This window comes from Clarias gariepinus, chromosome 14 (assembly GCF_024256425.1).
Source record: "Clarias gariepinus isolate MV-2021 ecotype Netherlands chromosome 14, CGAR_prim_01v2, whole genome shotgun sequence".
NCBI lineage: Eukaryota > Metazoa > Chordata > Actinopteri > Siluriformes > Clariidae > Clarias > Clarias gariepinus.
Window position 1 is genome coordinate 20,831,278 of NC_071113.1, and position 12,763 is coordinate 20,844,040.

The 12,763-nt window shown below is 44.9% G+C and overlaps 1 protein-coding gene across 3 annotated transcripts in view; it reads right to left on the bottom strand.

The window, feature by feature from the left end:
* LOC128541087 (cadherin-10-like) overlaps positions 1-12,763 on the bottom strand; it is a 103,839-nt gene that overhangs the window by 58,273 nt on the left and 32,803 nt on the right. For all 3 annotated transcript variants that reach the window (XM_053511247.1, XM_053511248.1, XM_053511249.1), the window contains exon 3: positions 6,075-6,369. In XM_053511247.1, the coding sequence (XP_053367222.1) occupies positions 6,075-6,369 (295 nt within the window). The remainder of the gene's footprint in view (positions 1-6,074; positions 6,370-12,763) is intronic.

Genomic DNA, 12,763 nt, shown 5'->3' on the forward strand with positions numbered 1-12,763 from the left:
AGGCCTGATTAACAGAGAGCATGATCACAACACATGGCTAGTTTGTTCGGTTTAAGCACAAGTGCCACCCATGACCTCTTGACTCAACACATGCTGTGTGTTTGAAATCACTCTGCATGAAGAGTGCTGAAGGGAGGTTGGAAAAAGAGTTGGCCTGTGTGCAGTGCAGTGTCCCATTTAGAGTTGGTGTGTATGATGTAACTCCAAAGCCCATGGAGAAATAGACAAATGAAAGGGAGAGCATGTGTTTCTTGGAAGAGAATCTTAAGATTTCAAGTGTAAGAGCCTCAGCAAGCCAGAGAAAGTTCCATTAAGAGTGCTACTTTCACCTACAACCTCTACTTTTTTTAACCCATGACATAAAAGTAAGATTTGAAGATAAATTTAAAAAATAAATAAATAAATAAGTCAAAATAATTTAAAGCTAATCATAACACACATGAAACCCTGTGAATTCCATTCCAATTATATATAAAAACATGTGTATTGAATAGTTAAATTAACTGTTAATTTGTACAAAAAATGTATTTGTTGCAATATTAAATAAAACTCTGCAAATCCATAAATTTGCACATATTGATATAAATCAAGCCTTTAATTTTTGCAGCTCACAAAATGTAAGGACCGGCAACTTAAAAAAATTCATGTACTGTCACAAACCAGTTTTGACTGTTTTTCATTTTTTGGAGTGTAGAGTAATTTGTCAGCCACCACTTAACTAATCTTACTTATATCAACAATGACTTAGTTATTATAACCTTAAACTAACAAAAATAGTGCTTTGTCTTATCTTCAAATGAGCTTTGATTTATTCAAAATAAAACCACAGGCTAATTTGGTGCTTTAGTAGGAGTAATGGATTTCCACTCACTTTGGTGCATTTATTCACATTCATTTAGGTGTAACATCATTGATGATGATAGGATTAATTAAGACAGAATGAAGTAATTTTCCTTTAATTTTTTAAAGCTGAATGTTGATCTTACATTTAAGTGATAATGTCTAATTTGCCAGACAACTAAATATGATTAAGTAGCCTTACGTCTGAGCTGTCAAATGAGGTGAAAGTTGTATTGATACATGCAATTTTAGTTGACATAGCGTAACTACTGTTTATTATTATAATTTTATGGTAAATCCAATAAGCAGATGTAACATCTCTGCCACCTCAGTCCGGGAGGTTAAGATCTGGGTCACCGGATTACTGAGCCGCCGCTTTGTCTCCTCCTAGTGTGTCTGTGTGTGCATGTCTCCCTGTATTGTTATCAGCACGAAATTAAGATCACCTGTCTACCCCTGTGTGTGTCTCTATAGCCCAGCCAAACCAGTAGCCCGTTGTCTGTTCACTGCCATGCACCATTGTGTTTCATCTGTTACTGATCTTATGTGTGTATGTGTTCTTCCAGGACTGATCGGTGTCTGCAGGGACGGGTACAGCGCGTAGGTTAAAAGGAAGTGTCTTCACAGTCAAGGTGAAGGCAGAGTGAGACTCAGTTCGCGGGGTTTTAGCCCCACCAGAGCTCTTAGTTCTGTTATATGTTTATGTTGCTTAACAGTGTCTAACCCTACCCGCCTGCAGACCCAAATTTCAGTAGTTTTCGTTTTCTTTTGTTGTTTTTTTGTGTTAACTTGGAACAAAAAATAAATCCACTAATACTGCATCCTGCATCTGCGTTCACTTCCTTATCACACAGACATGACCGATGAACAGACCATGCAGGACGCAGCAGAAATACCGCTGCCCAATGATACCACCCCCACGCTGGACTACATCATCAGGCAGCAAGGACAAATCAATGGCCTGGCAAGAGCGGTCAACAACATGGCGACCAGCCTGGAGAGACTGGCGTTCAAGTGGACCCAATCCCCTCCTCCTCGGCCACGCTCCACACACTCACCACCATGCGCCGCCCCACCGGAACGCTATGCGGGGAATCCAGAAGAATGTAAGCGTTTCCTACTGGCCTGTGAGCTTTATCTGGCCGATTATCCAGAACTTGCAGACACAAAGAAGATCAGTTTTATTACACAGCAGCTCAGAGGTCCCGCTATGGATTGGGTGGCAGCAGTGTGGAGCACCGGCAGGACCGTGACGACAGATTCAACCATTTCCTTAGGGACTTTTGCGCGGTGTTCGATCATCCAGACCACGGGAAATCGGGGAAGCAACAACTGCTGAGGCTGAAGCAGGGAAGCCAGACGGTTTTGGACTACGCGGTCAAATTTACTATTATAGCCCGGAGAGTGGCAGGTGCGACAAAAGCTTGTTAGCCAGGTTCTGCGATAGCTTACAACCTGAACTACAGCTCAAACCATCGTGTCGTGATGCCAGCCTGTCGCTGGACGACAATATCGACCTGGCCATCAAGCTGGATCAGCACCTTCGTGGTCAACGAAGGCACTTCCCAACCCAACGACCCGCGCGAAAGCAACCATCCTGAACCGATGGAGGTCGGCACTTCCCGCCTTTCGACCCAGGAGCGGCGACGAAGACTGTCGTCAGGGTTGTGTTTGTACTGTGGGGGGGGGAGCACACAATGTCAACACCTGTCCACTGCTGAACGTAAACACATACACACCTCCTCGAACTCATCACTCATCAGTGTCTGTCTTTCCCCTCACAGATTCCGGTTCGGCTGGCAACTTCATCTCATCTACTCTTCTTTCCAAGCTACGAGCTCCCGTGTTGAAGCTTCCATACCTGATTCCAGTTAAAGCTTTAGATGGTCAAACCCTAAAACAATCACCTCTCTGTGCCACTACGATTAACTTTCCCGGGTCATACCAAGGAGCAAAATATGTTTTATTTTTTTGTGCTTCTTCAGGTCAACCAGTCCGTCATGCTGGGTCCTCCATGACTCAGCTATTACAATCTGAATTTTAATTGGGCACAATCTCGCATCATGGGCTCCTAGATGCGCTAAATCCATCGTCCGTGGTGGAAAGCCGGGCCATGGAGGAATATGTGAGTAAGGCTCTACAGCATGGGCTCATCAGTAGGTCCATGTCTCCCGCTTTGGCAGGATTTTTTTTTTTGAAAAAAAAAAAAGGCGGGCCATATGGCGAGCACGTCAGGCATGTAACCGCCGTCCTTCGTCGGCTGCGCGAACATGGGCTCTATGCAAAGGCGGAGAAATGTGATTTTCATCAAGGGAAATTGCATTTCTCGGTTATCGCATAGGACGCCAGGGAGTCGGGATGGAGGCGACCAAGTTCAAGGCGAGGCAACAATGGCCGGAACCCAAGTCAGTTAGGGCGCTACAGAGTTTTTTTTGGGTTCACCAATTTCTACAGACGATTTATTCGGGGCTTCAGCACAGTGGCAGCACCGCTTACAAGTTTGTTAAAGGGAAAACCACAGCGCCTGCACGAGTTCCCGCTGGAAGCACGCGCAGCTTTCCAGCGTCTCAAATGAGCTTTCACTTCTGCGCCTATTCTAAAATTACCTGACCCAGAGAAGCCCTTCATAGTTGAGGTCGATGCGTCGGAGGTGGGGCTGGGATCAGTGCTGTCACAACGTCACGGCAACTTAAAAAAAACTCCACCCCTGTACTTTCTTTTAACGAAAACTAAATCCTGCTGAAATCAACTATGATAATAGAGAACTGCTAGCAGTAAAAGCGGCATTAGAGGAGTGGAGGCACTGGTTGGGGGAGCTTAACCCCCCTTTACCGTACTCACCTACCATCGGAATCTCGAGTACATCCAACAGGCAAAAAACTCTTGCCAAGCCCGATGGGTGCTGTTCTTCACGTGCTTCCAATTTGTTATTATGTATCGCCCCGGCTCACGCAATAAAAAAGCAGACGCGTTATCCTGTTACTATTTGACGCCGATCAAAACCTAGATCCAAAAAAACATCTTGCCATCGACACTTGTAGTGGCTCCGATCGTATGGTACATCGATTCGGAGATAGCCCAACTGATGCGGGCCCACCCCGCGCCCAGGGACTGTCCTCCGAATCGAACATACGTTCCGGGAGCCACTACGCGAGCGAGTGACGATCATAGCTCACACGAGCTTATCATCAGGTTATCCCGGCGTATCACGTACCATCCACCTCTTAGTACCCAAGTTCTGGTGGCCAAAATTGCGGGAAACCGTGACAACAGTCGTTTCGTTTTGTGCAACATGTGCCGCAACCAAAAGCCCCCGTAGGTTGCCAGTTGGTAAATTAATGCCCTTACTCACACCTAACAGACCATGGTCCCATATTGCAGTGGACTTTGTGACGGATCTGCCGGTGTCAAAGGGGTACACGACTATTCTCGTAGTGGTAGATAGATTTTCTAAGGGAAGATGTTTCCTCCCGTTTAGCTCTCTCCCATCAGCCTTCCAGGTGGCAGAAACCCTATTCGAATCAGTGTTTCGCTACTAAGGTATCCCGGAGGATACTGTTTCCGATCGTGGTCCTCAATTTATCGCGCAGGTCTGAAAAGCTTTTTTCCAGAAATTGGGAACCACTGTTAGCCTAACGTCAGGCTACTACCCCGAGTCGAATGGGCAAGCAGAGCGGACTGTCCAAGAGCTTGGAAGGTTTCTCCGAGCATATTGTAGTAGCCCACAACATGAATGGGCAGACTGTTTAATCTGGGCGGAATATGCGCAAAATTTGTTACGTCACTCCGTGACCGGCATGACGCCGTTTCAGTGTGTGCTAGGGCATCAGCCACTGCTCTGTCCCTGGGATGCCACTTCCACCGATATCCCTATGGTGGATCAGTGGTTTCAAAGAGCGGAAAAAGTATGGGAGGAAGCGCACACCAAGATCTCCCAAGCAGTTTGTAGATTAAAGAAAGCCGCCAATAGACGGCGGAGGGAAAGTCCGCCACTCCAGGTAGGGGATCGAGTATGGCTCTCGACACGGGACCTCCACCTGAACCTCCCATGTCGAAAACTCACCCCCAAATACATCGGTCCATTTCCCATTCTTACACAGGTAAACCCAGTCACATTTAAGTTACAGCTTCCACGCCACATGAGAATTCACCCTGTTTTTCACATTTCCGTTCTCAGGCCAGTGATTCTGGAACCCCTGGACGGAGGCGTCGCAGAGCCTTCGATCCCCGGGCCTGTGGAGATAGTGGGCGCCCCTGCATACAGGGTAAAGGAGTTGCTGGACTCCCAGGGGAGAGAGGGCTCCCTCCAGTACTTGGTGGATTGGGAGGGGTATGGCCCGGAGAAACGGAGCTGGATCCCGGCCCGAGACATTGTGAGTAAAGAACTCATAACAGAATTCCATCAAGCTCGGCCGGATCGCCTAGCACCACGACCACTGGGTCGACCCGTCCGCCGGCAATTCCATCAGGCCTGTAGGTCCCCACGGTCCGGTCACACGGAGTGGGGTCGGGGGGACGACTGTAACATCTCTGCCACCTCAGTCCGGGAGGTTAAGATCTGGGTCACCTGATTACCGAGCCGCTGCTTTGTCTCCCTCTAGTGTGTCTGTGTGTATATGTCTCCCTGTATTGTTATCAGCACGAAATTAAGATCACCTGTCTACCCCTGTGTGTGTCTCTATATATAGCCCAGCCGAACCAGTAGCCCGTTGTCTGTTTACTGCCGTGCACCATTGTGTTTCGTCTGTTACTGATCTTATGTGTGTATGTGTTCTTCTAGGACTGATCGGTGTCTGCAGGGACGGGTACAGCGCGTGGGTTAAAAGGAACCGTCTTCACGGTCAAGGTCAAGGCTGAGTAAGACTCAGTTCGCGGGTTTTCAGCCCCACCAGAGCTCTTAGTTCTGTTATATGTTTATGTTGCTTAACGGTGTCTAACCCTACCCATCTGCAGACCCAAATTTCAGTAGTTTTCGTTTGTTTGTTTTTTTTGTGTATTAACTTGAAACAAAGAATAAACCCATTGATACTTCATCCTGCATCTGTGTTCGCTTCCTTATCACACAGACATGACAGCAGAGGGGATTGATGATCTTTATATTCAGTGTGGCTATTGAGGCATTACTTTAATTTAAATAAAAAATCAACAGAATCAGTAAATATTCTCATTCTCAAGAAGACAGGGCCAGCTGCTGTTGCAAAAGCATGTCACAAAAAATTAACGTTTGAACTTACCAACATTGGACATCTCCGGTACGCTGGCCACGTAGGTGTCCTTACTGAATTTTGGCTCATTATCATTGATATCATGGATTTTGATGACAAATTCTGAGGTTCTCTCCAGGACATGACCAGATGTTTTGTTGACTGCTTTTGCACTGAGTGTGTATGAGGACTTCTCCTCTCTGTCTAATCTTCTTGTTGCATGAATATCACCAGAGTTTTCATCAATTTCAAAAACTGTGCCTGCTCCATCTCCAGTAAGGACATACTTCACAGAACCATCCTCTGTGTCCATATCAGAATGAAGCTGCAAAAGAAAAAAGAAAAAAAAAAATAAATATATATATATATATATATATATATATATACAAAAATACTTTTTCATTTTTTAAGTATCATGTTATGTGGTGATTATATATTGAAATACCTCAAGGCCTAGTGTGATCACAGTACCATACTTTTTTTCACGTTTTTTTTTTTTTTTCCAATAATAAAACATGGCAGGGTGTGTTCTTTTAGGATAATATTTACTGGCACAGTGATGTGATGCAGCCCGATGTAAAGCAGGAAATACAAAGGCCTCTGTCCCAAAGATTTCATGGTATCTGACAATGTAAAGTTACAGTTTTACCTCTGACTGACACAAAGTACTGAGGCTCCTTCAAACAATGTGAAGTAAACATCTCTTCACACAGAAAACTTATTAACAATATTCACAATTATACACTGAATTTTCATTTATTTGTGTGAAACTCCTGCTATAAAGAAGAAATACTGTGTAAGTTGACATAGGTGTGGTACAGCTTAAAAAGCCTATTTATATAAACCTTGTAGTCACATTTACTGTCAGAGCTACTGTTATAGACGAATAATTTTTTTTTAATTATTTAAATTAATACCAAATAAATATTGTTTGGTGTAAAATTGCTCATATTGTGTAGGAAGAAGTGGAAATGCAGATTTTTATTGACTTTGCTACATACCCAACATACCCACCTAAAATTACCTTTACCCTGTTCCTTTTTTCCCCTTTTAGAAGAATGAAGAGAGATATTTCTTAATATGCCTCAACAGTGGATCATCAAAAATCCCTGGGCATCTATATAGTGTATGACAATTTTCTGTCAAAAAGAGAATCCATTTGTGAACTCAAAACCATTTGCCTTGAACAACAAAATTGTTTTTTTTGCACCTGTCTCTTAGCAACAAGTGTAGCTGTGCACTGGCTACCTCTTAAACTGATTGCAATGCTTCTTATCTTGATTTAAGATGCTACCTGAAGAGGACTTCACTGGAACTCCACACATCCCATCTGAGAATGAATATCAGACAACACTGCTATGTCTGTCGTCCTCAACATTTTATAAAAATCAGTCATTGTATTATAAAAAAACAAGGAACGTTGCCTGTATTATGTTAATGGTATAAGGAACATTGGAGGCCACAGTTCCATGATTAGAGTAATTACAGCTGACTGTAGGCTATAATTAAGTGCTTTTTTTTCTTTGTCTGAAACCACACCGATAGGCTGATTTCAGTGCCTCATGCTTCCATTTAGGGATTGTGTCACCACATGCTATCACTTTCAAATCATGCAATTAAATTAGGTGTCCATTAGACCATGCAAAGTTGTTAGCTATAAGCGTATTGCAATTATATTATAGATACTTTAGTAAATTACACGTTTGTGTGTAAATGAGTCTCTTCTTCATTTCCTATTTCTTTTAAACAACAAATGTCTGTGTGTGTGTGAGTGTGTGTGTGTGTGTGTGTTGCTACATTCTTTTGTTCATACCATCTACTGGACATACACCTTTTTATTATTATTAATTAATAAACCTTTATTATTATTATTATTATTAGTAGTAGTAGTAGTAGTAGTAGTATTACGGCCCAAGCAGCATGACATCGGCCCTATGTCATCATAGTGTGTAAAGGGCGCTCCTGTTGTTGTTATTATGATTAGTAGTAGTAGTACTTTTTAAGATGTGATACATGCTCAACTTTCTGAAAATAATGTATTTTTTTCTGTAATTTTAAATGCTTTTATTTATTTTTTTATTTTTTTTTACACCAAACACATTTATAATACATGCTGTAGAATCTGCCTTTATTTCCCTTTATTTAAAACTGGAAATTAAAAGAACATTTTAAAAATGTAAAAGATAAAAGCTAAGAAACTGAATAAATGTAATGCTCAATATTTTTAATCATAAGAATTCTGCACTATTTCTAGGTACTATATGTGTTTAAATGTAAGTGTGACCGGGGATTTTGATTTACCACCAGGAACACATTGAGCGGTTTCACTTCTTTTGTAGTTTATTCAGTTTTTTTTTAAAAAGACGTTATTTAAACACAATTCGATTAAAAGTATATGCTGCCTCACAGCTTTCATGAGAAAAGGTGTCGGAACAAAAAAAAAAAAAAAACATAAAACAAAAATCTATTGAGAGCTTCTCAAACTTTCACAGCTCTGTCTCACTATTTATCTTGCTAACATCAGCACACAGACAGTAAAAATACAGCCATCATGAGCATAAAAAAAGGGAAAATTTAACTTGGGGAAAACGCTGCAATATTACACAAAACCACCACGCAAGAAAAATTCGTTACTACTCAGAACAATACGGCACCATTTGGCACAATACGGAACAATACGGCAGTGGGAACACTGTGCAAAATAAAAAACAATATAAGTACACCTTATGTTATGTTACTCTTTGGCACATTTCTTGTAGAAATAAAATAAAAAGAGATAACACTTACATAACCATGAACCTCTAACTTTGTTCACTTTACAAAGACTGAAATCTCCCCCCAATCCAGCAATACACGCGCTGGATTGCATCAGCTATGACGCGATTTCACAAAGAGCATGCAGCTCCTCCGGCACACTGCACGTCACACAAATTGTCTGAAGACAACAATGCATGCGCACCTGGCAAGAACACCTGACACACACCGCACCACCAAGTGGCCACTTAAGGGAAATACGGGAATTCACTGACTCTCTTCATGGCATAAATCTCAAATAACAAATAACCATAAATTAGAAAATTTTACCATGTAGAGAAAAGAAAAACCACCCGGTTACATAAGCAAAGTTGTAATATTGACCATGTTAACTGCGATTGACAAAAGATCATATTTTTCTCATGCCTAATCCCATCTACTTCAGAATGATGTTACGTGCGCAGGTCGAGATGGATCCAAGTGCAGTGGAGCAACTTTAAGGAATTGATTATGTTGGATGTGGGATTTGGAACTGGCTTGGCAGTGGTTTGCTTTGAAAACTGGTTTGTAGCTGGAGCGCTTGCTGCGCTGTGTTGGGGAGCTGCGTGTGCAGAGAAAGGGAGAGAGAGGCGCGGGAATGCGGAAGCGCCGTGAGCCGGCGAGAGCGCTATGTGTGTCCTGCGCAGGAATAAGGAAGTGCGAAGGGCCGGCGACAGATTACAGATGGCGCACATGTGTGTGGAGGGCGGAAGGTGAGGTGGTGAGATGTAAGGAGAGGTTGGGAACGTGGAACAGGAGTGTTTATAAAATCATGGTGGAGCTGTGGCTTGGTGGGTCGTGACAGTACACTGCCCCCCCCTCCCCCGCCCGCCCCCCCATGAACGCCCCCTGGTGTTCTAGCAGGTGCCTCAGGGTGGAGTCTGTGAAAGTCAGTGATGAGGGAGCGGTCCAGGATGAGCCTGGTTGGTACCCAACTTCTCTCCTCAGGGCCGTAGCCCTCCCAGTCCACAAGGTACTGGAGACCACATCCACGGCGGCGAGATTTGAGGATTCTACAGACTGTGAAGGCCTCACCTCCGTCTATGTGTCGAGGGGGAGGGGGGGTTGTGTGGGTGGAGATAGTGGGCAGGAGACCAGTCTGCGAATCTGCGAGACATAAAATGTGGGGTTTATTCGGCGCATGGACAGAGGTAAGGCCAACCGGACAGAGCATGGGTTGATAATACGAGTGATCATGAACGGACCAATGAATCTTGGTGAGAGTTTCCTAGAGGTGGTTTTGAGGGGAAGGTCACGAATAGATAACATGACCCTTTGGCCAATATGATATCTGGGAGCTGGTAAACGGTGGCGGTTAGCCTGACGCTGAAAAGGAGCTGACAGTGCGTTGCAATTGGACACGAGCCTGCTGCCAAGTTCTTCTGCATCTTCTGGACGAAAGCTTGAGCAGAGGGGACTGCAGCTTCCTCTTCCTGGGAGGGGAATAATGGTGGCTGATACCCAAGGCAGCAGTGGAACGGAGACAGCCCTGTGGAGGAGGTAGGGAGCGAGTTGTGGGCGTATTCCACCCAGGGTAGAAAGCGGCTCCAGGAAACTGCGTCCCGAGAGGCCATGCACCTTAATGTTTTAATTGTGCACCAATAAGGCCACAAAATGCCTTCCAGAAACAAGCTGAGAATTGAGGCCCTCTGTCAGAAACAATGTCCAGCGGAAGTCCATGAAGACGAAAAACCTGGTTGATCAGAACTTCGGCTGTTTCCTTGGCGGACAGAAGCTTGGGTAACGGAATGAAATGGGCTGATTTGGAGAACCGATCTACAATGGTCAAGATGCACGTGTTATTGTCGGATGGTGGTAATCCAGTGACAAAGTCACAAGAGATGTGAGACCAGGGCCGATGGGGAATGGGGAGGGGTCTTAGGAGGCCCTCAGGGGGGCAGTTAGCGGTTTTATTTCTTGAACAGATGTCACAGGCGGCTATAAATTCCTTGACATCTTCCTTCATAGTAGACCACCAGAACCATTGCTGTAGGAGTGAAAGTGTGCGTGCCACCCTAGGGTGACAAGCCAACCTAGAGCTATGGGCCCAGTCAAGTACTTGGGGTCTCACTGACGCAGGGACAAAGAGCATTCTGGGGGGGACATTACTTGGGCCTGGACCAGCTGGGGATGTGTGCTGGGAGGTGGAGAATTGCCTGGAGAGGGCGTCGGGTTTAATGTTCTTAGAGCCTGGCCGGTATGATATTGTGAAGTGAAAACGAGAAAAGAAAAGTGACTACCGCGCCTGCAGAGAATTAAGTCTTTTGGCTGACTTTAGATATTCGAGGTTCTTGTGGTCCGTCCATACAAGAAAAGGGTGTTCGGCTTCCTCCAGCCAGTGTCGCCATTCTTTGAGGGCCAGTTTGACTGCCAAGAGTTCCCGATCTCCAAGGTCATAGTTTCGTTATGGGGGTGTGAGTTGGCGCAAGAAGAAGGAGCAAGGGTGAAGTTTGTTGTCCTTAAAAGATCGTTGGGAAAGGATGGCCCCTACACCGGTTTTAGAAGCGTCCACTTCCACTACAAACTGGAGGGAGGGATCGGGTAGGAGCAGGATTTTAGACAATCCATAAACAGCAGTCTGAACAGAGAAAGCAGTTTTCGGGACGCAGTGGACGCTAGCCTAGAAGGGCTGGAGCGCTACTGCCAAGAGGCCCTGGAGAAACTGGAAAGAGCTGTCACTGACTGTTTTCTGCGACGTGACGTAATCTGGGAAAACCAGAGGAAAAAACTGCGGCTCACGAGTACGCCCACCATCCAAAGGTTAAAGGCCTACACCCCTGCATCTCCCCAATCTCCTGTTCTACATTCTCCCGGCACGGCGATCACAGCATCTACGGCAAAGGTAAAGCACATAAGCAGTCATGAAACATATGACATTCCTCCTTGTGTTCAACCACACTCTTCTGCTCAGCTTACCTCCTCAGTTTCACCCTCTTCTTCTTCCTTTTATGGCCGACCACCCATCCGCCTGGAGTTTCCAGCCTTTGGCGACGCTTCAGAGACGGCGGATGTTCTTAACTTCATCTAACAGTGTGAAAACTATCTGGAGATCAGACCACTGCCCAGCCCAGAACTGTTAGGAACCCTCAGCACGGTGCTACGAGGACCTGCTCTGAGCCGATCCATGCCCTACGGACTCAGAAACGCAGCTGCAACATTCCAACGACTGATGGAGAAAGTTTTGGCGGATCTAAGAGGAAAATATTGCTTTGTCTATATAGATGACATCATTATCTACTCACAATCACTAGAACAACATAGAATGCATCTCAACGCAGTATTTTCCAGACTCACTCAAGCCAATCTCTCCCTCAACATAAAGAAGTGTCATTTCTTCAAAAGGCGGCTGAAGTTCCTTGGTCATGTCATCTCTGAAGAAGGTGTGCAGTTAGACCCGGAGAAAACGAAGGCGGTGGCAGAATATCCTCCTCCTCAAGACTTAAAATCTCTTCAACGTTTTCTGGGTCTCGCGGGCTGGTATCACAAGTTCATTCCCCACTTTGCCGACATAACAGCTCCATTAAATAATTTAAAAAGGAAGGGAGTAAAATGGGAGTGGACCGAAGAATGCCAGAACAGTATGGATGTCATCAAACACGCACTTCAAAACCCACCAGTACTAATACAACCGAACTTAAATCTGCCATTCCAATTGCACACCGATGCCAGCGAAGTGGGCCTGGGAGCCATCCTCACCCAAACTTCAGCACAAGGAGAACGAGCAGTAGCTTACGCCTCACGAATGTTGAGAGGAGCTGAGCAGAATTACTCCACGTCAGAAAAGGAGTGTTTGGCCGTGGTCTGGGCTGTAGAAAAATGGAGGCACTATCTAGAAGGTCGTGCTTTTGAGGTCTTTACTGACCATGCCGCCCTATTATGGGCCTTCAACTGCCCGAAAACCAGCTCTCGTCTCACCCGATGGACGT